Source organism: Mesoplodon bidens (genome assembly GCF_964165515.1).
Source record: "Mesoplodon bidens genome assembly, chromosome: 15".
NCBI classification, from domain to species: domain Eukaryota; kingdom Metazoa; phylum Chordata; class Mammalia; order Artiodactyla; family Ziphiidae; genus Mesoplodon; species Mesoplodon bidens.
This window is the reverse complement of record NC_138171.1, coordinates 84,041,001-84,068,048: the sequence shown is the minus strand read 5'-3', so window position 1 is coordinate 84,068,048 and position 27,048 is coordinate 84,041,001. Positions and strand designations below refer to the sequence as shown.

At 39.4% G+C, this 27,048-nt stretch overlaps 1 protein-coding gene across 6 annotated transcripts in view; it reads right to left on the bottom strand.

The window, feature by feature from the left end:
- The window catches only part of RNF216 (ring finger protein 216), a 173,358-nt gene that overhangs the window by 114,347 nt on the left and 31,963 nt on the right, over nt 1–27,048 (bottom strand). For 5 of the 6 annotated variants that reach the window (XM_081257478.1, XM_081257479.1, XM_081257480.1 and 2 more), the window contains 4 exons: nt 18,565–19,422; nt 17,527–17,603; nt 8,973–9,075; nt 7,187–7,351 (listed from right to left, as the gene is read on the bottom strand). In XM_081257478.1, coding sequence (XP_081113604.1) covers nt 7,187–7,351; nt 8,973–9,075; nt 17,527–17,603; nt 18,565–19,422 — 1,203 coding nt within the window. The remainder of the gene's footprint in view (nt 1–7,186; nt 7,352–8,972; nt 9,076–17,526; nt 17,604–18,564; nt 19,423–27,048) is intronic. The other variant, XM_081257481.1, reaches the window with a different exon arrangement.

Genomic DNA, 27,048 nt, shown 5'->3' with positions numbered 1-27,048 from the left:
TCCTGACTTCCTCCTTCCTCGCTGCCTGCTGCTCTACCTAGTTTTTCCATGTTGGGAGTCCTCAAGGCAGCCTTGGCTCTTTTCTCACCCGACAGTCTCTCTAGGTACACCTCATCCAGGCTGGTACGGTCACCGTCCATATGCTGACGACTCTCAAAATCCCTTCTCCAGTTCGTATTTCCCACCTTTTCTGTCCATTCAGCCAGCCAATGAATTGCTTTTCCTTGTGTCTCACCGGCCCCACCCAGCATGCTGGCAGTTCAGCGTTTCCCAGACAGAATCCATGATTTCTAAGGATCACCCTTGCATCTGAATCTACCTCCTACTTCCCTTCCTTTGCAGAGCTCCTAAGTTTGGGAATCAGAAGGGAATTACCATTTGTTGTGCGCGCCTCCTATAAGCTAAGCACTACATGTGGCCCTTTCAAGTCCTTACTTATTTAATTCTCAGAACAATCCACTGAGGGAGGTGTTATTTTATAGTAGAGGGAAGCCATGCTTAGAGGAAGGAACTTGCCCCCAGTCAAACCTTAATTAAAGCTAGTATAGGAAGTCAGGCCAGTCTCAGAACTAAAGCTCCTCTCTTTAACGCCACCTTGCCCTCAGATTTCAGTGAAACCCCATCAAGAGCTGGCCAACAGCAAGATCCATCTTGCTACCTCTCTATATCCCGGATCAACGTCCTCCACAGCTGCAGTGTCTCCTCCCTTGCTTTCTGTTTCTTCTTCCTGTCCCGCTACCCAAGGTGTTCCCCACAAATCCTTAGGCACCAATCTTAAAGTCACATATTTGTACTCAGCTGCAAAACTACTAACCTATACCAAGTTTTATCTACAGGTAAAACCCCACCCTTGAACCAGGGCTATGTGTAAAAACCCAGGAAAGGAGGCAGGATAAGTTATTATGATCTGCATTTAAAAAATGAGGTAATTAAACAGGAGATGTCATTTATCAGCAACTGATTACTGGAATGTGAACTCAGAGCTCATAACTGGTAGGTAGTCTATGGGGTTTTCAACCACACTACACTGTCATAAAACACAGAGGCTTCTGGGACTTCCCTGGCAATCCAGTGGTTAAGACTCCACGCTTCCAACGCAGGGGGCCCGGGTTCAATCCCTGGTCAGGGAACTAGATCCCGCATGCCGCAACTAAAAGATCCCACGTGCCGCAGCCAAAACCCGGTGCAGCCGAATAACTAAATATTAAACAAACAAACAAAAACCATAGAGGCTCCTGACTGGAAGAACTGAGGTCATTACCTTGGTCCCATTTAAATACTGTTTCTAGTTAGCAGGAAAAAAAAAATCCATATATATGAACACAAATTTATACTTGTCAGGAAGCTGTACCTTAAAGCAAAACGTTGCCTAAAAATTAAAGGCACCTCCAAAATCTTACCTTAATAGTTATATTAACATTCATTACTTATCTTTTTTTGTTTTTTTTCTGGTCGTGCCTCTCAGCTTGCGGGATCTCAGTTCCCCGACCAGGGGCTGAACCTGGGCCACGGCAGTGAAAGCGCTGAGTCCTAGCCACTAGACCACCAGGTAACTCCCTACTTATCCTACTGACTAAAGGTCCAGCAGACAAATAAAATTAGAGAATCAGAATTCCTTCCTTTCGAGACCTGCTGGTTATAATTCACACCTACACAACCAAAAGGCATCACAGTTACTTTTTCTTACCTTTTAGCCTTTCACATATTATTCCTCTAGTGAAAGCATGTTTAAGACCTTGTTCAAATGACATCTTCATTTCTTTCCTAGTGCCCTCATGCAACTTTATTCACTCTATTTTATAATACTCAACACATTGCTTGAGCCTTATTTTAAACTTTAATCTCCTCAAACAGACTGAAAATTCTTTGGAAAGAAGCTAATTTGTATTCTACGCATGTCAGCGTCCTCAGGGTCTAGTGAGTAACTACCACAAAGTAAGTACCCCAAAAACCTAGCAGGAAGAACACAGAACAGATAATGAAGAAAAAATTTCAAAAATCTTCCTTTTGCTGTTTCTAGCACTTTTCCCTCCAGCCTGCTCACACTCACAAATCAAATACCCACTCAAAGTATTCGTTTTGAGAATCAAGGATACAGTCTGGTAAGATTTTGGGGCCATCTCTGACAACAGTCAAACTTCTTTTAAGGGATGACCTAAAAACACGACAATGGTCATGTGATGATGCAAGAGCTGAGAAGTAGACAGAGACTCCTCTGTGGAGCCTGATAGAAAGGTCAGGTCCAGAGACAGGGATATGTTACCTGCATGGAGACAGAGATGACCATTCAAGTACACAGAGGGAGAAATCTAGGAAGCCTGGGTAGTCAATACCCTGAGAACGACCACCTCAGAGAACAGAAGTCAAGGGGTGGGTTAAAAAAGATGGTCCTGTCCACTAGCATTAAGCTCCATGAAGGAAGGGAACCTCTATATTTACTGTGACATTCCCAATGTGTGACTTATGGCAGGCATTCAACAAACTGCCTGAAAGAAAGAGGTAGTCACATCTGGGGCAGAATTATTGAGAAGAATTAGGAGGGGAAATAATTTTTCAATCCAGTGGAACCATCAGTCAAGCATGAGTGTGTAAAGGGAGACACAGAAAGTTGTCAGGATCTAGAATACAGAAAATTAATCTTTGTCAAAAGGCAAAGGGAATTCCCAAGATAACAGCTATGCAGCAGGCGTGAAGAACAATCCGAACAGACTGGAGTCTACCAGCAGATGAATGGATAAAGAAGGTGTGGAATATATATACAATGGAATACTACTCAGCCATAAAAAAGAATGAAATGTTGCCATATGCAACAACATGGATGGGCTTAGAGGGCATTATGCTAAGTGAGATAAGTCAGACAGAGAAAGACAAATACTGCATGATATCACTTACATGTAGAATCTAAAAAATACAACAAACTAGTGAATATAACAAAAAAGAAACAGACTCACATATACAGAGAACTAGTGGTTACCAGTGGGGAGAGGGAAGGGGAGAAGGGAAATATAGGGATGGGGAATTAAGAGGTATAAACTATTAGGTATAAAACAAACTAAAAAGGATATATTGTACAACACAGGGAATATAGCCAGTATTTTATAATAACTATAAATGGAGTATAACCTTTAAAAATTGTGAACCACTATACTGTACACCTGTAACTTATGTAATATTGTACAGCAAGTACACTTTAATTGAAAACAAAGAAAAAAAAAGAACAGACTGGAAGAGGAAGGAGGGGAGGGCTCTGGGTAAAAAAAAAAAAAAAAAAAGAAATGAGAATTGACAGGTTTGACAATAAGCAAAACTAGAATAAGAACAACTTTCAAGTTGTTGGGTGTGGAAAGATTTACCCAGAGTCAAAAAACAAAACAACAAAAAAAGCAAATGAAAAAACCAAGGCAACTGATTTTTAACTCTATGAAAAATACAAAATTCAAAAAAAGGAAACATTATCATAGTACATTACTTGCCCTACCAGTGAAGATTTCCATAGTCATAATAATGACAATGCTAAAAACAGATTTAAAAAGCTGTATGCATCTAAAAGATGAGTGTGTGTTAGATCTAGAACCTCCATCTACCATAAAGAGTAAACTATAACAAACGAATCAAGCATAATTATATGTTCATAAATGTGGAGGTAAATACCAGAAAAAAAAACATAAAAGAGTTGCGAGTTGCCTCTAGAGAGGACAGGAAGAGGATGAAGAAGGGGGCTTCAGCCTGCCACTTACAAAATTATGAGCATTTTGCCACTATTGTATTTTATTTATTTAAAAAAATTTTTTGGCCGCGCTGCACAGCATGCAGGATCTTAGTTCCCTGACCAGGGATTGAACCCACACCCACTACAGTGGAAGTGCAGAGAGTTTTAATCACTGGACAGCCAGGGAAGTCCCTGATTATTTTTAAACTATGGAAATTAATTAGTTTGATAAAAATAAACATTCATTTTAAGAAGTAGTTCCTGTTGTGAATTTTAAGGATGACCAGTTCTCTCCAGTTTAGAAGTTATTCATTGAAAACACTTAGTGCTGATAGCATTTCTGTCCCTACAGAACTTTACAACCAGAAGAAACATTACTGCAGCTGCACTGGGGTCTCCAAGAAGCTTACCCACAGGATACACCCATAAAAAGAGTGGAGCTAAAGTATCCACAAGTGCACACATACGCGGGTTGAGTCTTCCTGCACTCTGGGCCTCCATACCACAGACTTGGAACAAACCAGAGTGGGGCCTGCTGGTCACAGGCCTCTCTAGCATGAATTCAGCGCTGCAAACCTAAGGAGGCCAAACCACCAAAGGCTCTTGTGCTCTTGTACTACACTAGGGACCAACTCTGAAGATAGCACTGAGTAACTGTTAAGTAAAATGGTTTGAAAATTATTCTGTAGCACACAGAAGTGTGAAGGGATGGAAACTTGTTACTGAAACTTGATATATGTGAGGCACTGTGTTATAGGCCTGCTATGTATTATCTCATCTAATTCTCACATTATCCATCTAAGACATTCACTATTCACTAACAGAAAACTGAGCTCTGCAAGTTTAAGACACTTGTTCAAAGTCACACACCAACAAGTGGCAGAAGTAGAATTAAAATTCAAGAGAGGGGCTTCCCTGGTGGCACAGTGGTTGAGAGTCCGCCTGCTGATGCAGGGGACATGGGTTCGTGCCCTGGTCTGGGAAGATCCCACATGTCGCGGAGTGGCTGAGCTCATGAGCCATGGCCGCTGAGCCTGCGTGTCCGGAGCCTGTGCTCTGCAACGGGAGAGGCCACAACAGTCAGAGGCCTGCGTACGGCAAAAAAAAAAAAAAAAAAAAGCAAGAGAGAGAGAAAAAAATCAAACCTAAGTTTGATCAAGATTCTAGATGTAACCATCAATTTATACAAAATTCAGGGGACAGAGGAATCATTTAATTACAATGCAGGGGTGCAGTCAGCAAAATCTAGACTTCGAAAACCTGTAAGATAAAACAACCCAGTTTTCCCCAACAAATAGGCAGGAAGGAAAAATAAAGGGGGAAGAAAGAGAGAGAGCTTACAGATTTTTAAAAAGAGATTTAAGAACTTATCAATCAACTGCAATAAACACATTTTACTTGGAACGCTATGACCAAACAAGCTAAAGATTTTTGACATATTCAGAGAAATCTGAATGCTGACTGAATAGCTGATGATGTTAATTTTTAAGCTGCGATAATGGTATTTTGATTGTGTTTTAAGAATTATTTTGTCTTTGTATTTTTCTTTTAAAGATAAATACTGAAATACCTATGGATGAAAAGAATGAAATGAAGCTTGGAATCTACTTCACAACAGTCTGGGAGGGAGAAGTGTGTAGGGGTGGAAATACAATACAACAAGACTGGGCAGGAGCTGATAACTGCTGAAGCTGAGTGACAGTAAGCAGGGGCTTTTTACAATACCATCTTTACTTCTATATGTGTTTGATGTTTACAGTAAAAAGTGAAAAACAGAGAAATCCACGGAGAATTGACTTCGTCTTCAGTCAGCATACCTTCCCAAAGCTATCACCATGTTTGGGGAGTGGCGCAGGGAAGACATGCTATTGCTGAAACTAGGAAGCATCTCCGGGTGTGTTTTCTACATCCCCGTCCACGTGAGTGTAACTTCCTACAAGGCAGAAGTCTTGTGCACCACGTCCATAAAGCAGGGAGACTTTCTGATTGAGCACATCAGATTTTAGCTTCTGTCAAACATTATTTCTCCTTAAACACCTTACATTCATTCAAATAGTCCAACCCACCTCTTTCCAAAATCCTGCAAATTTTTAAATTACCCATCAAAACAAGCAGACACCATAAAAATATAAAGGGCCAGAAAAACGAGGAAAAAAGGAAGGTATGAACAAGAACTGAGCCACAAAGCCCTACAACCTCCCACCCATATAACTAGTAGGACTTCAGTGGGGAGAAGCACGTGTGAGCACAGTTACTCTTACTGATCTCAGGATGGCGGGAGGGACGTTACCAATGAGGACCAGCCCACACCCAGACCACAGGGGCTGTCTCCTGCTGCTGCCCTCTTACTTCTCATCTAAGCTCCCTGGGAGCTCGGAAAAGGTGTGAGGCACCAAGCGTCAGTAAAGACGCCAGGCAGGGCCTAAAGATGAAAGAGCCCCTTCTTTCTCAAGGTCATTATTTTGCGGGGGGAAGCTCATTCATTTTTCAATGACAGTACAGACATTCCCTCTTTAGCATGGGGAATGAGACTCAGAAACAGAAGGCACTATCTCTGTGTTCCCTTCAGAGTAATTTTACCTAAAATGAACCTATAATTAGGAGTTTGTTGACAGCTGCCTAGATGTTATCAATCTAAAGGTGGAATGGGCCTACACTCAGCAAATTTACCGATGTTCACCTTCTTTCAGGTTATGACCCAGTGGGTGTTTTAACCGGTAAAGTAACTCCACATTTGCTTGTCTTCTGGAAAGAAAAGCACACTGTCTGCTGAGAATCACCAGAACTTCAGCCGGAGAAATGGATTCAAAGGCAGGAGAAAGAAGAGGAACGAGTCAAGGACCTGTTGGTGCTCACTCGTCCATCCTGGCTGACTGCCATGAAACGGGCACTGTACAACGGACTTCACTAAATGAAGCAGGTCTGCTACCCACTAGTGACCAGCACCCTTCCAAGCCCTGGAACAGAGGCCCTTACATGGAACCTTATTTAGGGCCTAGAAGAAAAAAACAAAACCTCGAGAGCTTTCAGTAGCTGCCTACTCTCTTCTGAGGCAAACCACCACTCCCTGGGCAGAGCTGGGTTCCTGGGCCCTTTACAGACTCTACATGTAACTGTTAACTCGGCCATCTGGGGGAGGACTGTGGTGGCCAGCTCCAAGTCAGAAAGCAAATGAGGGAGGAGTAGCACTGAAATGCATCTTTTACACTCTAGTCATCTGCATTCCATGGAAAAATTCATTACCTTCCATGTCTTTATGGTCAAACCAGAACTTCCCTGCTTCTAATATGTATTTCTTTTCATTCAGTTCTCCCTGATCAGCAAATACCTTTGTCTATGTATCTTCACCCTGACAAACTCCTTAGCTCTTTACCATCATAAACCATGCCAGTTTCCACAAGCGGAACTCTTCATTCTGTTACCATGGGAAGGAGCAGTCAAGAGGTGTAACCCCACCAGGGAGAGCAAGCAGAGCACCTTTCGGGTGATTGCATAGTGTCCTTTGAGCTCATGCAGGGCCCACTTGATGTCCTGACTGCTGAGCATTTTGAAGTCGGCCATCAGGAGGTCAGCAGCTTGGATGAAGCAGCGCTGGTCAAGAGGAGCCAATTTAGCATAGTCAAAAAAGTCTATTTTAGGCAACTGAAATGAGAGAGAGGTACAACATTAGAGGCCAGAGGGTGCATTTCCTGTGAGGGGGAAATCATTTGAAGAATTATTTACTACAGAATAGAATAATCTGACTTGTACTCATAATTACTCTAAAGGAGGATACCAACCCTGAATAGAGATGAAGAAATGATAGTCAGAGAGGTTAAACAGTCTGTCTGGAGTCTGAAGACTAGTTTTACTAGTTGGAACTATGAAAAAGTATAGCTGGGGATTTGAACCCAATTTTTTAGCCATTTTCTTTTCACAAAATGTTTAGAAAAATGAATTTTTTTCCAGCTACAAAATACAGGCATACTTCAGGGAAACTGCGGGTTTGGTTCCAGACCACTGCAATAAAGTTAGTATCACAATAAAACAAGCCACACAAATTTTTTGGTTTCCCAATGCAAAGAAAAGTTAAAGTTATGTTTACACTATACTGTAGTCTTGTAAGTGTGCAACAGCATATGTACAAAAAAAAAGTACATGCTGCAATAATTTATTGCTAAAAAATGTTAACCATCATCTGAGCTTTTAGCAAGTCAACCTTTTTGCAACAATAACATCAAAGGTCACTGATCACAGATCACCATGACAAATGTAATAATAAAGTCAGAAATATTGTGAGAATTACCAAAGTGTAACATAGAGACACGAGGTGAACAAATGCTGTTGGAAAATGGCACCAACAGATTTGCTCAAGGCAGGATTGCCACAAACCTTCAATTTGTAAAAAAAAAATTGTAACATCTGAAAAGCACAAAAGAGCAATAAAATGAGTAATACCCATACATAAAAGAAAGAGTCAAAAAGAATTTGTGGTAAGTAGAAGGATGGTACAACAGATCCCAGTGAAGCAGTTCTGAACTATATTTTCCTTCAACCGCTTGACACACTAAATGCTAGTCTGGATCATAAATGAAGACAATGATTAAGATTTCTAAAAACCAAACTGTTTATATCTTGATACAGGATTTGGCTACACAGGTGTATGTACTGTATATAAATCTTATACAAAAAGAAAAACTGTAAACAGACATTAAACTCTAGGCAATAATCTGCATGCTAAAGTATTTAAGGGGCAGTGTATTGATGTTTTTGCAATTTACTTTGAAGTGCATTATAATGAAATAAAACATGAGAGGAATGTGCTGATGGACACAGGGGTGGACATGTGACAAAATGGACATAGTAAAATGTTAACTTTTAACAGTCCTGCTGGTGGGTATATAGGTAATCAATGGAAAAGCCTTCTGACTTTACTGTATGTTTGAAAATTTCATAATAAAATGTTAAAAAAAACCCTAAAATGATATAAATAATCTGGTCCAATTCTTGTTTATCTTAGAAACTTCCTTTGTAGGATTAAAGATATGGAGGATTTGTTTAATTCTTTGTGGGGAAGGGAAGATAGAGTTACAATGAAAGAAGTCAAATACAGAATTCAAAGTGACTCAGATGGAGAAATCCCACTGAAATATATATTCTGAAATCCTCTTTTCCTGGATAGTCTTAAAAAAATGTGTCCTGACAGAGCAGTTTATTCCCTTAAAACTGATGGAAAGAGCAGAGCATCTCCAAGTAGACACTGCGAAACAAGAGCACAACTTGCCTTCATCTCATCTTGGCTGGCAAGCAGGCTGCTATTGGGATTGATAAGGACTCTATCTTCTCTCTTTGGATAATCTGGGTTTTCCAGAAGAAAATTACAAAGTCTGCAAAAATAAATGATGTTACTTTCACAGTGCTTCCAAATCCCACACCTGCCCACTGATTCAAACATAATGTGTGAAAATAAAGTTTCTAGACACACATTATAAATGACCTATTAGGGAATTAAAAAGTTTGCATATCAGAAAAACAAAACAAATAAGTAGACAAAAGACAGTTACACTGAATCTCTATTTTTACTTGCTAATTTAAAAAGTAATATACATACTGAAATATAAACTCTGAAGTTTTTCTATTAGTTGGGTATCAATATAATGAAGTCACTGAAATTCTTACTGGTTGAACTGTATGGGGAAAAGTTTGTATTTACATTCACAATTAAAAATAGTTTTCTAAGAGTTAATAAATGGAACATAAAAGACCTTCTACTAATTCATTAATACTTCTTTAACTCTACGTTAACAAATCCCCATGACAATCTGAGGGATGCTTAGTTTACTGTAAGGCTGAAGGAACAGACCATGTTTGCTTAAGAACAGACTCTCTTCATACCAAACTCACAACCTTGTCTTTTTATCACTACTATGAAATCCTTCAAAAGTAAGGATATAGGGCTTCCCTGGTGGCGCAGTGGTTGAGAGTCCGCCTGCCGATGCAGGGGACACGGGTTCGTGCCCCAGTCTGGGAAGATCCCACATGCTGCAGAGCGGCTGGGCCCGTGAGCCATGGCCGCTGAGCCTGCGCGTCCGGAGCCTGTGCTCCGCAACAGGAGAGGCCACAACAGTGAGAGGCCCGCATACCGCAAAAAAAAAAAAAAAAAAAAGTAAGGATATAGAGAATAAGATAACATGAGAGATGTATCACCACCCAGATTTACAAATGTTAACTAACAAGGCCCTTCACCCTATAACAACCAAAGAAGGCAACAAACTGTACTCCTGGGATGATTCCACACAGACAAGTACAGCCTGGCGGTATGCAGCACGAGCCACTTCAGTAGCAAGAAAGCTTCCCAGTCACAGGGCAACCGGGGCTTCCCCTCTCCTCTACCTTCCTTCCCTTGCCCCTGCAGATTCTGAAGATGACTCCACTGCCTCAAAGGTGCCCCACCATGATTCTCACTCAACTCCCTGCTCCCCAGGTCTCTCCTGTCCAGTGTCAGGAGTGCAGCCTCTAATTAAGACAGGTCTAGCAGGAAGAAGACAGAGAAAAAGTGTTCACCTCCAGCTCCTCTCCTCACCAAGGGCCAGTGTGTGGGGACTAAAAACTAGGGAGGCATGCTTCTTTTGCAATCCCCCTCAGGACCCTCTGCACTGGCCGGAATACAAAGCCCAACTGCAAAGCCCCCTCTTCCTCCTACTCCAGGACCGGTCAGCACACCTCAACACCTTTTTCTTCATCATCACTTCCAGGAGTCGCATGCTTCTTATCGTTAAGCTCTCCTCTTCCTATCACCACGCCCAGTCTCTGGAACACAATGCCAGAGGCCCGGAGAGGGAAAAACCCCTTTCCCATATTACAGTAGTAGCAAGGGGAGACACCCCTAGTCAAGAATTCTGAGCACATTTCCCATTAAAAGCATTGTCACTGATGGTGACTCTTTGTTCCAGTACAAACTGATGAGCACCGCAGGTTATACAGATCTCTGAAGGCTAACCTGAGAATTAGTCACTGTTAAGAACCCAGTATTTGTGGAGAAAGGCATGGAGTTCCAAACAACCCCTTTAACATGCACAACTGGACGTACTACAAACCAGATGTGGAATAGCTCCTCCATTCCAATCTTACCTGTTTGTAACGTTCTGATAAGTGTGGCTACCACAGGCCAACAAACTGCCCCAAAACCAGGAATGTGGGGAAAGATAAAACGGTCAAATATAAAGAATCTTCTTTAATAGAACAGCCATGCATGAGTGAAGCCAGAGGTCTCCTAAGTGGGATGCATGGAAGATGATCTGCTAGGGTGTTGGAAGAAAGTAGTAAAACTTGTTTCTAGTTTTTAAAATCTCATCCTTTAAAATGTTCTATTTTTAGGCACTTTCTAAAGTACATGCTATAGAATAGTAGGTATAATTTCTGAATCACCTCCCCCACCGCATTTTAGAGGTTCTTCTCTTAGCAATTCATTTTATATTTTCAACACTATTAAAAACTTCACATATCGAAATGCTTGTCAGAACTCAAATCTGCCCACCTACTGATATTATTTCATGCTTGATCTGACCTGACAAGCTAAAGGGTTTCGAGAAAGCACTCCCACTAAATAAGCCAGGGTAATATTCCAAGCTTTTATTCTTTAATAGTTGTTGCTGCCTCGATCCAACGTAAGTTGCATCACATGTGAGTGAAAAGTCTTAGTTAAAGCATCAAAGAGTAGGTTACCATCACAGCAGGTTCTCTGGTGAACAGGCCCCTCCTGCTAAAATGACCAGCTGGTTACATCTAAAGGTGACTTAAAGACTGCACACAAAGTGACTGAGAGTCAGCCCCACAAAATACCAGCTTGCTCAACTCTGCTTTGGGCCTCCTTTCGGCCCTACATTAACAACATTTAACTTAGTTTTGAGAATTAACAACTTAGTCTCAACAGCCCAGGGACGAAAGGAAAGCAGTGTCAGGAAAATCATACTGTAAGTTTCAAAAGATTCAATACAATTATTGAACATTCCCTTTCCTCTGGAATTCACAAGAATTTATGTTTAAGGATGAATATTTGCTTTTCAGTGATGCGAAAGGCACAGAGTCAGTAGCCCCCAGAAAAAAGGACATGTATGAGACTCAGGAGGTAGGAGAACAGAATTGTCACAGAATCTGTCAATTTGATCACACTTTAGCGATATTACATTGAAGACTAATTTTGCAGATATTTTTAAAATAATATATTCATCCATAGAATGAGAGGGAAACATTATAGTATACTAAATTTCTAAAGGATTACTTTAATATTTACTATAAGTTATTCAAAATACTACTCGGTATTTCCTATTCAAATCAGTATTCTGTAACTAAATGTGCTAGGTATATACATTTATAGTTTCTAAAATGAACAAACATTATGCTTCATAATCAAGAAAATATTAACAAAAAAAGGAATTCAATGAGACGAGAAGGAGTAAACAATTCACATAGGAGGGAAATACAATTAGTAAACAAATATATGAAAAACGGTACATAGCTAATTATCAAAGAAATGCAACTAAAATGTTAATTACTTTATGCCTAGTAAAATAAGACTACTCAATATTGTTGAGGAATGATTAAACCAATTCATATACATCTCTAAAAGCAACATAAACTGGCACAACTCCACAGGAAAGCTATTTGTTAGTTTGTTTGTTTTTGCTGTGCTACTTGGCTTGTGGGATCTTAGTTCCCCAACCAGGGACTGAACCCAGGCCCTCCGCAGTGAAAGCACAGAGGCCTAACCACTGGACTGCCAGGGAATTCCCTGGAAAGCTATTTGGAAATATGTTTCAAGGATCATGAATCTGTTTATAATCCCTGATCCCAAATCTTAACTTTTAGGGTTTCAGCATACAGTGTATAACAAAAAAAAGGAAAAGTACTACATGGAATAATGCAGAATAATGTTTATCAGAACACTAGTGAAACTATGAACAGGAAAAATATTTAACAAAGAGGAAAATTCAATAGAATAATTTTTATTAAAGGTAATCACTAATAACACCATAAAAAATGGAAAATATTTTTTACATAACACTATTTCATGAAAAAGATATCCAAAATTGTATTTACCCTCCAAAAAAAATTATGTTTTCATTCCAAGAACTAAAAAGGTACGTCAAAAAAAATCAGTTTGAAAAAAAAAAAAAAAAAAATCAGTTTGGACTTCCCTGGTGGCGCAGTGGTTAAGAATCCGCCTGCCAATGCAGGGGACACGAGTTTGAGACATGGTCTGGGAAGATCCCACATGCCGCAGAGCAACTAAGCCCGTGCGCCACAACTATTGAGCCTGCGCTCTAGAGCCCTAGAGCCACAACTACTGAGCCTGTGTGCCACAACTACTGAAGCCCGCGCACCTAGAGCCTGTGCTCCCCAACAAAAGAAGCCACTGCAATGAGAAGCCCGCACACTGCAAGGAAGAGCAGCCCCCACTCACCACAACTAGGGAAAGCCTGCGCACGGCAAAGAAGACCCAACACAGCCAAAAATCAATCAATCAATCACTTGTTTTTTAGTTGAGTGGAAGTCTAGGAGATATTTTTCATTGTAAAAATGTAGTTATTTCTGCTCAATTTTGCTATGAATTTAAAACTGTTCTAAAATTAAAGTTTATTAATTAAAAATAATGCAGTTGTCATCATGTTGTTTACATACTCAAAAAGGAAATATTTTAAAAGCTTAGAACAGCACCTTCACTTCTAGTAATGGCAGACCAATACTCCCAAAGATGAGAAACAAGACCAAAATTAAAAAACAAAATTAAAAAATTTCTACTTGAAGGTATCACTAGCCAACAGGGTGGTAAAGAAGGCCAAGTCTGGGCTTCCCTGGTGGCGCAGTGGTTGAGAGTCTGCCTGCCGATGCAGGGGACACGGGTTCGTGTCCCGGTCCGGAAAGATCCCACATGCTGCGGAGTGGCTAGGCCCGTGAGCCATGGCCGCTGAGCCTGCGCGTCCGGAGCCTGTGCTCCGCAACGGGAGAGGCCACAGCAGTGAGGGGCCCACATACAGCAAAAAAAAAAAAGTAGAGGGAAAATTTAATTACAGCATTTTCAAACAAGTGGAATACTACTTAGCAACGAAAATGCATGAACTATAGTTATACACAGCATGAAAGAATCTCACAAACATAATGTTGAAAGAAGCCAGTCACAAGAGAATACAGACTACATGAAATCTTCATACAGCATTCAAAGATGGCAGCAATGTTCTATTTTTTGAAGATTTCTGGGTGGTGGTTACATGAATGTTTGATTTGTGATAAATTATTAAGCTGTGCATCTTTATTTTGTGCATTTTTCTGTATGTGTATTATAGTTCAAAAGTTAAAAAAAATTAAGTTATACACAATCCAGAATATGGAGGAAAGGCTTGAGAAGAATGAATGGCGTGTAAAATAACAAAATGGCTTCCCTTTCCAGGAGTATGGAAGATTAAGTACCAATTAAGTACCCAGGCAGTCTCCAACTGAAAACTGCTGAATGAAATATTAAAATAAAAAATTTAAAGTACACCAATATGTTTAAGTTAGTAAGGCTTTTTCAGCAGTCCAAACCTAAGTGAAACTGACACCCCTGAGAAATAAGCTAAACACAGAAGCTAGTTTTCCTGAGGGCATCTGTTGATCCTAATAAACATGAGCCCTTAGTTTTCACAGGGCATATAGGATAAGAGACAAAGTTCAGAGACCACATGGAAAAGCATGCCTTAACACTGATGCTGAGTGGATGCATGCGAAAACAAAACTCCCCCTGAGAATTTGTGAAGATTACCCAGTCCTCATCTAGGACTAAAGTCTTACTACCCAGGTAAGATAAAACTTCCAGACAACAACCTAAAGTAGTACTAGACTGACATTGCCCTGAGGCACATGACAAAAGTTAAAGCAAATCCTCCTTGAAGGAACCGTTTCTATCAAGACCTCAAGTAATGCGCTCACAGTCAAAATCTACAAAATAACGCAAGGAAACAGGACACCATGAGGCCAGGAGAAACAACAGAATGAGATTCACAAGAACTTCATGTGTCAGAATGATCGCACCCAGAACACAAAGAAGTTATGTTTATTGTGTTTAAAGACCTAAAGTGATTAAAAATACAAACAAAAAATAAAACACTAGAAGAATGGCCTGAAGAATTAAAGACTAAAAATACTAGAAATGAAAAACATATAGAAACTGAAATTAAAAACATAACGGATGGACTAGTAGCAGATTATACCCCACTGAAAAGACAACTGGTGAGCTGGAGGTTAGATCTGAAAAATCATCTGGAATGCATCTCAGAAACAAAGAGATGATGTTAAGAGCCATCATGGACAAGGGTTAGAAGAAAAGTGTTACAGAAGAGGGGAAAAAGAGAACAGGGCAAAAGAAGTATTTAATGAGATAATGGCTACAAAATTTCCAGACCTGACCAACATCATCAATCTACAGCCCAGCACAGTCTATATTCTAACTGTATTGCCTTAGTGAAATATACATAAGTGCAAAAATAACTACAAAACATTGTTTACTTCACTCAGTAGAGGTATTAGTACTAGTAACATCGGTACTATAATGTTAAAATTATTTTATGTATATTTTAGGATAAAGAAAATAAATATATTAATGTTATTAGAAATTGCATTTTTAGTGGAAGAAAAAAACAACACATAAATGTAAAATTCAGAAAAACTGAGAAAAAAAATTTTTTTTTTTTTTTGCGGTATGTGGGCCTCTCACTGTTGTGGCCTCTCCCGTTGTGGAGCACAGGCTCCGGACGCGCAGGCTCAGCGGCCATGGCTCATGGGCCCAGCCGCTCCAGAGAAAAAAAATTTTAATGTTAAATTTGAATGGGAAATTTTGAATATAAATTCATGATTTTAAAAAAAACTTATTTTCTTGGTTTGTCCCTTGAAAAGGTCCTAGAAGTAATGACAGGCTAGTAGGTACGATGAGCAAGTTTAGCTCCAAGATGTTAGTTTATAAATAACAATCCTCATTCTAAGAAACGTGGGTTTCTTGGGGGAAATGACAGATTCCAGGTTTTGGGCAGAAAAGTTCAAGGTAAGCCTGGGGTAACTTGGCCTATTAGAAAGCCAGGATGTGCTCAAAGACTAATGGAGTCATGCTAAAAAGACACAGGTGCATCTTAAGAGGCTCCTACTGGTCAAATTTAGGATAATTCAGTTTCAAAAAGAAAAAAAATTGTAACTGATTATAAAGCACCACTTATATAAAACCTTTATGTCTACAGAGATTTAAAAAAGAGCACAGGGCTTCCCTGGTGGCGCAGTGGTTAAGAATCTGCCTGCCAATGCAGGGGACACGGGTTCAAGCCCTGGTCCGGGAAGATCCCACATGCTGCGGAGCAACTAAACCCGTGTGCCACAACTACAGAGCCTGCTCTCTAGAGCCTGCGAGCCTGAACTACTGAAGCCCACACACCTAGAGTCCGTGTTCTGCAATAAGAGAAGCCACCGCAATGAGAAGCCCGTGCACCGCAACGAAGAGCAGCCCTCGCTCACATCAACCAGAGAAAGCCTGCGCGCAGCAACGAAGACCCAACTCAGCCAAAAGTAAATAAATAAATAAAAAATAAAAAAAAAAAAAAAGGAGCGCAAGAAAAAAAAAGGCAAAATCTTCCTTACAGCAGAATGTCAGATAATAATCTAGGTGGTGGATACAGGGTGTTCATTTTATAGTCTTTCAACTTCTTATGTTCAAAAATTACAGGGAGAAAAAAATCAGTAACATTAGAAAAAAGTAAGTGGGGGACTGTTCTAAATTAAAAAGCTAAAAAGATAAAGAAATACATTTGAAACCTTGATTCCATCTTGGTTTAAAAAACTGGTAACAGTGCCTGCCTCTGGACAGAGGGGGAGAGATAAGGCTGCCAATGGCACCAACAGTGCCTTTGTATGAATCAGAAAGAAGTACCTCCTCTGGGCTGCTAACCTCAGAAAGAGGGCCCTTCCCTCTTGGTCAAGGCAGCCAGCTCCCACTTGCACCCTTGCTGAGTTCCACAGTACAGAATATAATCCTTGAGGACAGAGGTTTAGTATCCACCTTTAATTAAAATAATCTGTATTAATTAGCCGAAAATTTAATCAAGTTCAATACCTACTGCTCTTTACAAATTTACAACTGTTCCACCTCTGCATACTAGAAGGAGGTGAAAGAGTATAAGAGGAAAGAGACTTATTTTTCATTTTGTATTCTTTGGGACACTTTTATTTTTTAAAAAACATATTTATCATCTTTATAATGAAAACTAAAGAAAACACTTCCATACCTTTCTCCAAATAGGCAGAGTGGCTACAGAATACTTTGTTACAAATATAGGGGAGAATATATCTTTAACATCCTGACCAAAACATGGGTAGTATCAATGTTAAGAATTAACTAAACATCTTAATTCTATAACCATGCATGATTCTATACAAGATCCAGAAAACAGTCTGTATACGACTAAAATTAGAACTCTTCTAATAGGATGATTCAAAAAGACATAATGCTAACTGAAGTAAGCCAGCCACAAAAGGACAAATATTGTGTGATTCCACTTACATGAGGTCTCTAGAGGAGCCAAATTCATAGAGACAGAAAGTAAAACAGTGGTTGGCACACGCTTGGGAGAGGGAGTGGGGACAGGTTCAGTTCGAGAAGATGAAAAAGTTCTGGAGATGGATGGTGGTGATGGTTGTGCAAAAATGTAAATATACTTAATGCCACTGAACTGTACACTTACAAATGGTTAAAATGTTTTATGTTAGGTTTATTTTACCACAATAAAAAAAAAGAAAGAAAAGAAGCATGGTGGTATACTTACACATTCAAATCATAGTAATTTTTCAAATGAATTATTTCCTCAATATACCCATGTGCTACATCTGGAAATCTTACTTCCTAGAAGGGAATAAAAAACATTATTTATATTTCATCTCCTGGAATGGTTTCAAATTGCAATAAAAACCAGATGGCAAAAAGTACATAACATGACTAAAGACTAGAAAAGGACTGTAAAGCAGTTTTGTGTCTGGCTTAAACCTTCACACAAGGTGCCTCCGTTTATCTGCCTACACAGAATATGGAACTTAGAAAGGTATGTAGAGATCACCTGGTCCTCTGCCCCCATTCTGCACGTCTATTCTATAGTCTTTCAATAAATATTGAACATCTCTGCCCAAGCAAAGGAAGTCTAAAAACAAATAAAACACTTTCTAGTGTATACCCTCAAGAGGCACACAATCTAGTAGACCAGACGAAAAAACCTGGAGGAAGAAGGGTTAAAAGACTGTTCCAAGGCAAACAGCAGCCCAGAGAGCCCTGCATGACTTCCTAGGTCAGGGCTATCTAACAGAACTTGGTACAAAGATGGAAATGTTCTATTCTGTGCTTTCCAACACGGTAGCTGTTCAGCCCCATGTGGCTATTGAGCACTTAAAATATGACTGGTGCCACCGGAAATGAAATTTAGATTTTATTTAAGTGTAAGACATTTAAATTTAAACAGCCAAATGAAGCTACTGTATTGGACAGTGTAGTTCTAGGTAATCTTATAAACCTGCTTTAAGGGTTTGAATTTGGAGTTAACTCAAATCCTTTTTAAAAACTGCGGGGACTGCTCATATGACAGCATGAGGGCAACCATGATCTGCAGCTAGAATCCCAGAGGGCTTGCTGAGGGTTTCAGCATACATTCAGGAATCCTGATTCAACTTTCGAATCTTCAGTTTCTCTCTTTCTAGTCTACAAATCTAGGAAATTCAGAAAATGAAGTCCACACACACAAATAATACTTTTGCAATAAAAGGAAACTCAGTATACTTAGTGTGCATGATTATTTACATATCAAAATAAAACTTACTGTTTCTTTCACTAATAGTGCAATGAGTTCTTGGTCTACATCAGGAGCTTCTTGCCCCCAAAGGTTTTCCAAATTGGGCTCCTGAGATCCTTGCAGTGGAAAGGCTGGACCTGGCTCTTCATCATCTATTGCTAATTGTTGGTCTTCAAGCTCTTCCAGAGGATGGGCAGGCTGAGGAGAAGAAGGGCCTGGAATCCCATCCTGCTGGGGTTCTGGTCTTGGAAAAGCCGGTCTTGGAAAAGCTGACCCTGAGGGTTCATGCTGATACAACAGTGGGCCCAGTTCTACTTCAGGCTGCCGCTCCTGAGGCACAACCTGGTTTGTTATCTCACGGGGCTGTTGGTTCAGAGACTGGAAGTAAGAATGGTCTAACCAGCAGTCTTCTTCGATGGCCTGGTCATCTAGGATATCAGTTGATTCTCCGAGGTTTGATAAAAGCTCTGTCTCTGAGTCTTCAGATGACTGGTTCTGAGTGTCCAAAGGATCACTTTCTGGAAAAAGAAGGCTACCTTCTTTCAAGATAATGATTTTCTGCTCTGCTCTGTGGTTGACAATGTCATTTGTTGCTTGGTTATGACTTGGTCCAGGCTTGGGTTCTCTTTCTGTTTGTCCACTTGGCTTAATGAATTCAGAAACTCCAGGAGGCCCAAGATCTAGAAATTCACCGTAGTTATCCTCAGAATCATCCTGTGCCCCAGAACCAAACAACGAGCTGTTACACACAGAAAAAAAGCCGTTCTTATCTGATTCAAAGGCTGCTCTAGATTTTTTAGGCCTTTCTTCTCCCAATCTTTTGAGATCTTGCCACTGGGCAGCTGGTTTGATGAGATTGGGTCGTGATGTCTGAGGTTTATTTGTCTAAGAAAAAATGAAATTTTAATAATAATTCAATTTTTTTCCTGTGTCTATACCTCCCTATGTACTTATATTGAGCCTCTGAGGTTGGAAAGGAAAGAAACAAAAACAAAAACACCCTCCCCCATGAGACCTATTCTTCACATTTATCATAACATTGAAATTTGGTCACACTATAGTAACTGTAAGAATCAAAGCAGCCATTCATTGATTGAAGCATGACTTACAGTTTGAATTATAATTTCACCTGAGACCAGTAAAACAAAAATAACTGCATAGTACAGAAAATAATGAAAGAATCACAACACAGTAGAGGAATGAGAAACGTTCAACAGACACACGAAAAGCAGCTAAATCTCATTAGTAATTCAGCAAAATGCAAATTAAAACAAAGTACCCCCCGCCCAAGACTGGCAAACAATTTTTAGTTAGACAACTTTTTAGTTAGCATTGGTACAGATGTGGGAAAACTCTCATACTATCATTCATTGCTTGTGAATTTAGGAAAGCAATTTGGTATTACTTATTTTTTTAAAAATGTATATCCTTATGATTTGTCACTATCGTTTTTCAGTATCTATTCTATAAACCCTTATGTATCCAAAGGAGGCATATTCACTGCCACACTGCTTGCAATGTAAAAAGAAAAACACTGGAGACATTCTGAAGTTTGTTCCTAAGCGAATAGTTAAGTAAACTATTATTTATCTGCTCTACAAAATACTCTCCAACTCTCCACCCCTCCAAGAGGTAGCTCTATATGTAATGAAATGGAAACCTCACCAATAAACGGTACTACGTGAAGAAAAGTTAAAAAACAATACATACACAGACTGATTCTATTCTTTAAAAAAATCAAAACACAGACATAAACATACCATTTCTAAAAGCATACACACACACACACACACACACGCACACGTGAATACATATGAATTCAAAGAAAAAGATCTGGAAGGATACATGCCAAACTAGTGACAACAGTTCCTCCGGGAAACCTCTGGGGCAGAAGGGGCTAGTGAAGACAGACTTCAGTTTTATCTGTATTGTTTCAATTTCTATAGAGAACACAATCATATGTTATTTATAAATGTAAAAAGTGGAATGCCGAATTTTAAGGTAGCAGAATAAAGATGTCTCTGATCCTTCTCTTCTCTGAAATCACCCCAATCCAGAGAGGAGAATGAGACAAAGAACTGAAAATCTTTGATAAAACCAGCAGACATCTGCGATCCCAAATCACAATATATATGAGAAGGAGCTGATAAATGTAGTGAGGGAAGTCTAACCAGATTTTAGGCAAGGCAGAGAAAGCTTCAGAAAGGCTGAGTTTTCCAAAGTAGGTGGTGTGGCCTGGCGGGCAAAACCAACTCCTTGCTTGGAACAATGGGAACCACCACCCCATTTGGCAGCAAGGATGTTCTGAGGAGGTAAGACTGAATGAAGACACACGTCTCTGCTGGAGGGAGGCTGTCAGTGAGGCAGGAGGAAGAGAACTTTGAACTGGGCTGCTCTGAAACTGGCAGTATCTGCCAGGCAGTAAGAAAGAAAGAAGCATATGTGCATGTAAGCACACCTCCCCCACCTGCCGCCACCCCAGTGTCCTCCGCCACCCGCTGCCACCCTAATGTCCTCTGTCATAGGAAGAATTCCTGCTAGCCAAGAATCGTGCCTGAGCCTTTCCCCAACATAAATGCCTGCAAAAAGCTGGTCCAGGAAAACTTCAGATGCATTCGTCGTTGAGTAGTGATAAAAAAACAACCAGTACAGAAACTATATTCAGATGCCTAACTCTTGAAAACAGAAGTGGTAGCTGAGCAACACGTATGATACAATCAGTACTACACAGCGAATGGAATGAGAAAAGAGAGAAGCAGGAACACAAAAGCAGTAATGAAATAATTAGCTATTTAATATAAATGTTCTAAATCATGGTTTCGTAGAAATAAGGTAACCATCAAAAGTTGGGAGGGGAAATGGAGAAGCTGAGGGTCAAAAGATACACTTAAAGCTAATAAATCAACATATAAGGACATATGTAAGGACAGCAGTTGAAAGTATAAAAGCAAGTACTAGAAGCACTAAAAACAAACAAAAAAAACGTAAGGATAAAAACCTTTCAAATGATCGGCAAGGACACATGCCCCCAATATAAATAAAATAAAACCTCAAAAATGCAGGGAATATAGTGAAAGATCATTTTTAAAAGCAATAAAAATATAAAGCATATTAAACACTATGAGAGAACTAAATCACATTAATAAATACAAATTAGATCAATTCACCTATTTAATTTAAAAGTCTCTTTAAATAGAACCACTAGGCAAAACCCAACTATATAATCAACTACAGGCATACCGCAGAGATGCTGCAGGTTTGGTTCCAGACCACTGCAATAAAGCGAGTATCCCAATAAAGCAAGTCTCATGAATTTTTTGGTCTCCCAGTGCATAGAAAAGTTATGTTTACACTATACTGTAGTCTATTAAGTGTGCAATGGCATTATGGTTAAAAAAACAATGCACATATTTAATTTTTTAAAATGCTATTGGAAAAATGGTGCCAAAAGACTTGCTCAATGCGAGGTTGCTACACACCTGCAATTTGTTAAAAAAAAAAAAAAAGCAATATCTGCAAAGCACAGTAAAATGAGACATGCCTGTATACAATCAAGAGTTAGTAGACCACTGTGATTCAGAAAGCACATGGACAAAGACACCAAAGTGGATTTCTGATTCTAGTAATAGCATGCTAGATCATTCAGATCAACCCTTCTACTGAGTAAAAGCAGAAACCCTGGTCAAAATATCAAAGCAAAACCAAAACATCTACTTGAAGGCCTCAGGATCCAGGAGGAAGAAATCCAACAAAATAAGCTACTTTTCTTCTACAGATGCATTTGCCAATCCCAGACCTGGATGAAGAATGAGAAGATTGAACGAAACCTTGGTATCTTTTTTGAGGAGCTAAGTGCACAAAATCGGAATTCAGAACTCACCATGGTGAGGAGTTCTGGTAAATCTCAAGCTCTAGGGTCATTCCTTGAAGGGTATACCACTGAAGTAAGGGTAAACTGGAAATATGCTGGACCTCCCAGAAGCTGAATCCTAGTTTCAATAGTTTAATCCCTGGATCTGAGTTTCCTGGTCTCCCAAACCTTCTTTGAGAAACAAATATAGGCCCTCTTTGAAGAAAGATAATATCACCTAGAACCTCAAAATTTTCATATACAGTGATACTACTATTCAACAAAAAATAACCAGGCATATAAGAAGTTGATGCAACATAACAGAAAACCAAAACCAAGAGAAGTAATAGACAACAGAAACAAATCTACAGTGATTTCAAATAGTGAAGTTATCAGACATGGATTCTAAAATAACATGCTTAGCATGTTTAAGGAAATAAAAGACTACATTGAAAGTTTCACCAGAGAACTAGAAACTGTTACAAAGAAGGAAAGAAAAAAAAAATCAAATGGGAATTCCAGAATGTAAAAATACAGTAACTGAGATCAGGAATCAATGGATCAGTGCACAGCATTTTAAATAAACACAGTTGAAAAATTAGTGAACGGAAAGACAGGTTAGAAGAAAATAGCCACAATAATGCATAGAGACACAAAATGATTTAAAATTAGATAAGAGAATAGGAGACATAAAGAATAATACAGTGAAAAGGTTTTACCCAACTATGTAACTAAAGTTATAGAAAAAGAGGAGAGAGATAAGAAGCAATATCTGAAGATAAAATACAAATATTCAAGCAGAACAGCAGCTTGATTTCATTTGTGAAGATCTAAACCGGATAATTAAAAAAAAATCCAAACAGACCTAGATACAGCAATAGGAAGACTGTAGAAATCAAATACAAAGATAAAAATTTAAAGCAGCAGCACACACTGCTTTCAAAAGGAAAAAATAAGACTGACTTTTCGGTAGAAAAATGGAAGCCAGATGGATAAACAACAAGGTCCCACTGAATAGCACAGAGAACTATATCAATATCCTATGATAAACCATAATGGAAAAGAATATAAAAAATATATATGTATAACTGAATCACTTTGCTGTATAGCAGTAATTAACACAACATTGTAAATCAACTATATTTCAATTAAATAAATAAATCAAAGAAAAAGAAAAATGGAAGCAAAAAATACTGGAATAGTATCTTCCTTGTGTTAAAAGAAAATAACTGACACACTGAATTCTATGCTCAATGAAAATATCAGATTTACTCTAAAGAAAATCCTAAAGAGTGTTCTTTAGGTAGAGTAAAAGTAATCTGTTTTAAGGCCAGAGATGCAGAAAGGAATGAGGACCAACATAAAAAGATAATTATCTGGAGAAGGTAAAGTGAATACTGATTGTATAAAACAAAAAAACACGGGGTTTAAAACAATGTATACAGGGGTTTCCCTGGTGGCACAGTGGTTAAGAATCCACCTGCCAATGCAGGGGACACGGGTTCGAGCCCTGGTCCGGGAAGATCCCACATGCCACAGAGCAACTAAGCCCGTGTGCCACAACTACTGAGCCCATGTGCCACAACTACCGAGCCTGCACTCTAGAGCCCATGCTCCGCAACAAGAGAAGCCACTGCAATGAGAAGCCCACGCACCACAACGAAGAGGAGCCCCCGCTCTCCACAACTAGAGAAAGCCAGCACACAGCAACGAAGACCCAATGCAGCCAAAAATAAATAAATAAATAAAATTTAATAAATGTATACAGAATCAGAATATATTAAAAAAAACCCAGTATTTAAGTTGGGAGGTGAACAAATAGAGTTAAAGTGTTTTAAAATCTTTACAATCCCCAGAGTTTAAAACACTAAACATTAGTGCTGAGGCCTCTATGATGTGAGGAAGCCTGAACTAGCCTTTAAAATAGACCATATGGGGGGACTTCCCTGGTGGTCTAGTGGTTAGGACTTCACACTTCCACTGTAGGAGTTGTGGGTTCGATCCCTAGTCAGGGAACTAAGATCCCGCATGCCACATGGTGTGGCCAAAAAAAAAGGTTAAAATAGGTCATATGTAGTATTAGACATGATACCAGAACAAGTGACAAAGGAAAAAAGAGATAAACTGAACTTCAAAGTTTAAAACTTTTGTGCTTAAAGGATACTATCAAAAAAGTAAAGCGACAATTCACAAAACTAGAAAAAATATCCACAAATCAAGACATCTGATAAGGTACAGTATTCAGAATATATAAAGATTCAATAATAAGAAGACAACACACTTTAAAAATGAGCAAAGGGGGACTTCCCTGGTGGCGCAGTGTTTAAGAATCCGCCTGCCAATGCAGGGGACAGGGGTTTGAGCTCTGGTCCGGGAAGATCCCACGTGCTGCAGAATAACTAAGCCCATGTGCCACAACTACTGAGCCTGCGCTCTAGAGCCTGCGAGCCACAACTACTGAGCCCACGTGCCACAATTACTGAAGCCTGCACGCCTAGAGCCCATGCTCCACAACAAGAGAAGCCACCGCAATGAGAATCCCGCGCACGGCAACGAAGAGTAGCCCCCGCACGATGCAACTAGAGAAAGCCCGCGCGCAGCAACGAAGACCCAATGCAACCAAAAATTAAAACAAACAAACAAACAAAAAAAAACGAGCAAAGGATCTGCATAGACATTTCTCCAAAGATATACAAATGGCCAATAAGCACATGAAAAGAGGCCAACATCATTAGCCATCGGGAAATGCAAATCAAAATCATAATGAGATACTGCTTCACAACCATGAAGATGGCTGTAATAAGAAAGATAGACAGCAATTATTGGTGAGAATATGGAGAAGTTGGAACACTCACACTGCTGGTAGGAATGTAAAATGGTGCTACTACTATGGAAAACAGTCTGGAAGAGTAAAATACAGAGTTACCTTGTGATCCAGCAATTCCATTCCTAGGTATATACCTGCTATAGTCTGAATGTGCCCACTCCCTCTGCCTCCAAATTCATGTTGAAATCCTAATCACCAAAGGTAATGGCAGCAGTAGCGGGAGTCTTTGGGAGGTGCTAAGTCATGAGGGTAGAACCCTCATGAAAGGGATTAGTGCCTTTATAGAAGAGGCTCCAGGGAGATTCCTAGCTCCTTCCACCATGTGAGGACACAGTGAGAAAGTGCCAGCTATGAACCAGGAAGAGAACCTTTACATGATCGTGCTGGAGTCTTGATCTTGAACTTCCCAGCCTGCAGAAATGTGAGCAATAAATTTCTGTTATAAGCTACCCAGTCTGTGGTATTTTGTTATAGCAGCCCAAATGGACTAAGACAATACTCAAGAGAAACGAAAACATATGTCCACAGAAAAACTTCTACAAGAATGTTCATAGCAGCATTATTCATTATTCATAATCACAAAAAAGTGGAAGCAACTCAAATGTCCATCAATTGATGAAAGGCTAAACAAGATGTGGTATATCCACACAATGGAATATTATTATTCAGCAATAGAAAGGAGTGAAGTACCACTTCATCCTACATCACAGATGACCTTGAAAACGTTATGCTAAACGAAAGAAGCTAGTCACAAAGGACCAAATAGTATATGATTCCGTTCATATAAAATGTCTAGAATAGGCAAATCTATAGAGACGGAAGTGGTTAGTAGTTCTTAGGACTGGGTGGAAGAGAAGAAGGGAGGAGGGAAGATAATGGTTAGCTCATCAAATCAAGAAAAAAGGCTAAAAAAACACAACTACACTAAAATAGAAAAGGAAAATGGAGGAACCATAGGTTCAGAGTAAGTAGAAAGAACAGGCTATTTTGTTTAACTCTATTAAATACATTAAAAAACGCTGAAGAAACAAACGATTTTCTAGAAAAATATCAGGGACCAAAACAGATTCTGAAAGCAAAAGAAAATCTAGACATGTCAATCACCACAGAGGAAGCTGAAACAGTTTCAAAGAACCATCCTCCATGAAAAGAAATAGCCCAGATGCCTTTAGGGTAAGTTCTACCAAATCTTTAAAGAACAGGTAACTCCAACATTATTTAAAATATTTTATCAGAGCACAGAAAAAGAAAGAAAACTTCTAGACTCTTCATGAAGTCAGAATAATGTTTATAAAAAATTTGTCAAGGACAGACCAGGCACACACACACCCCTATGGGCCAATCTCACTCATGAGATCTACGGAGAAAACCCTAAATAAAATCTTAGCAAGTAGAATCTAACAGCACATTACCATCATATTGTAATACCATTACCAAGCAAAGTCTGCCCAGAGACAAAATAATTTACCACATTAACAGATTTTTTAAAAATCACATAATAATCTCCACAGATGCTAAGATTGAATTTGATAGAATTCTACATTTACTCATTAATAAAAACTTAAAATAAAGTAGATAGCTACTTCCTTAACATAATTTAAAAACGGTATCTCAAGCAAAAAGTCACCATCACACTTAAGAAGAAAATATTAAAAGTATTCCCATTTATGTCAGTGGCTATTTTTCTTATTTCTATACCACTATTACTTAAAAATTTTGGGGCTTCCCTGGTGGCGCAGTGGTTGAGAGTCCGCCTGACGATGCAGGGGACACGGGTTCGTGCCCTGGTCTGGGAAGATCCCACATGCCGTGGAGCGGGCCTGTGAGCCATGGC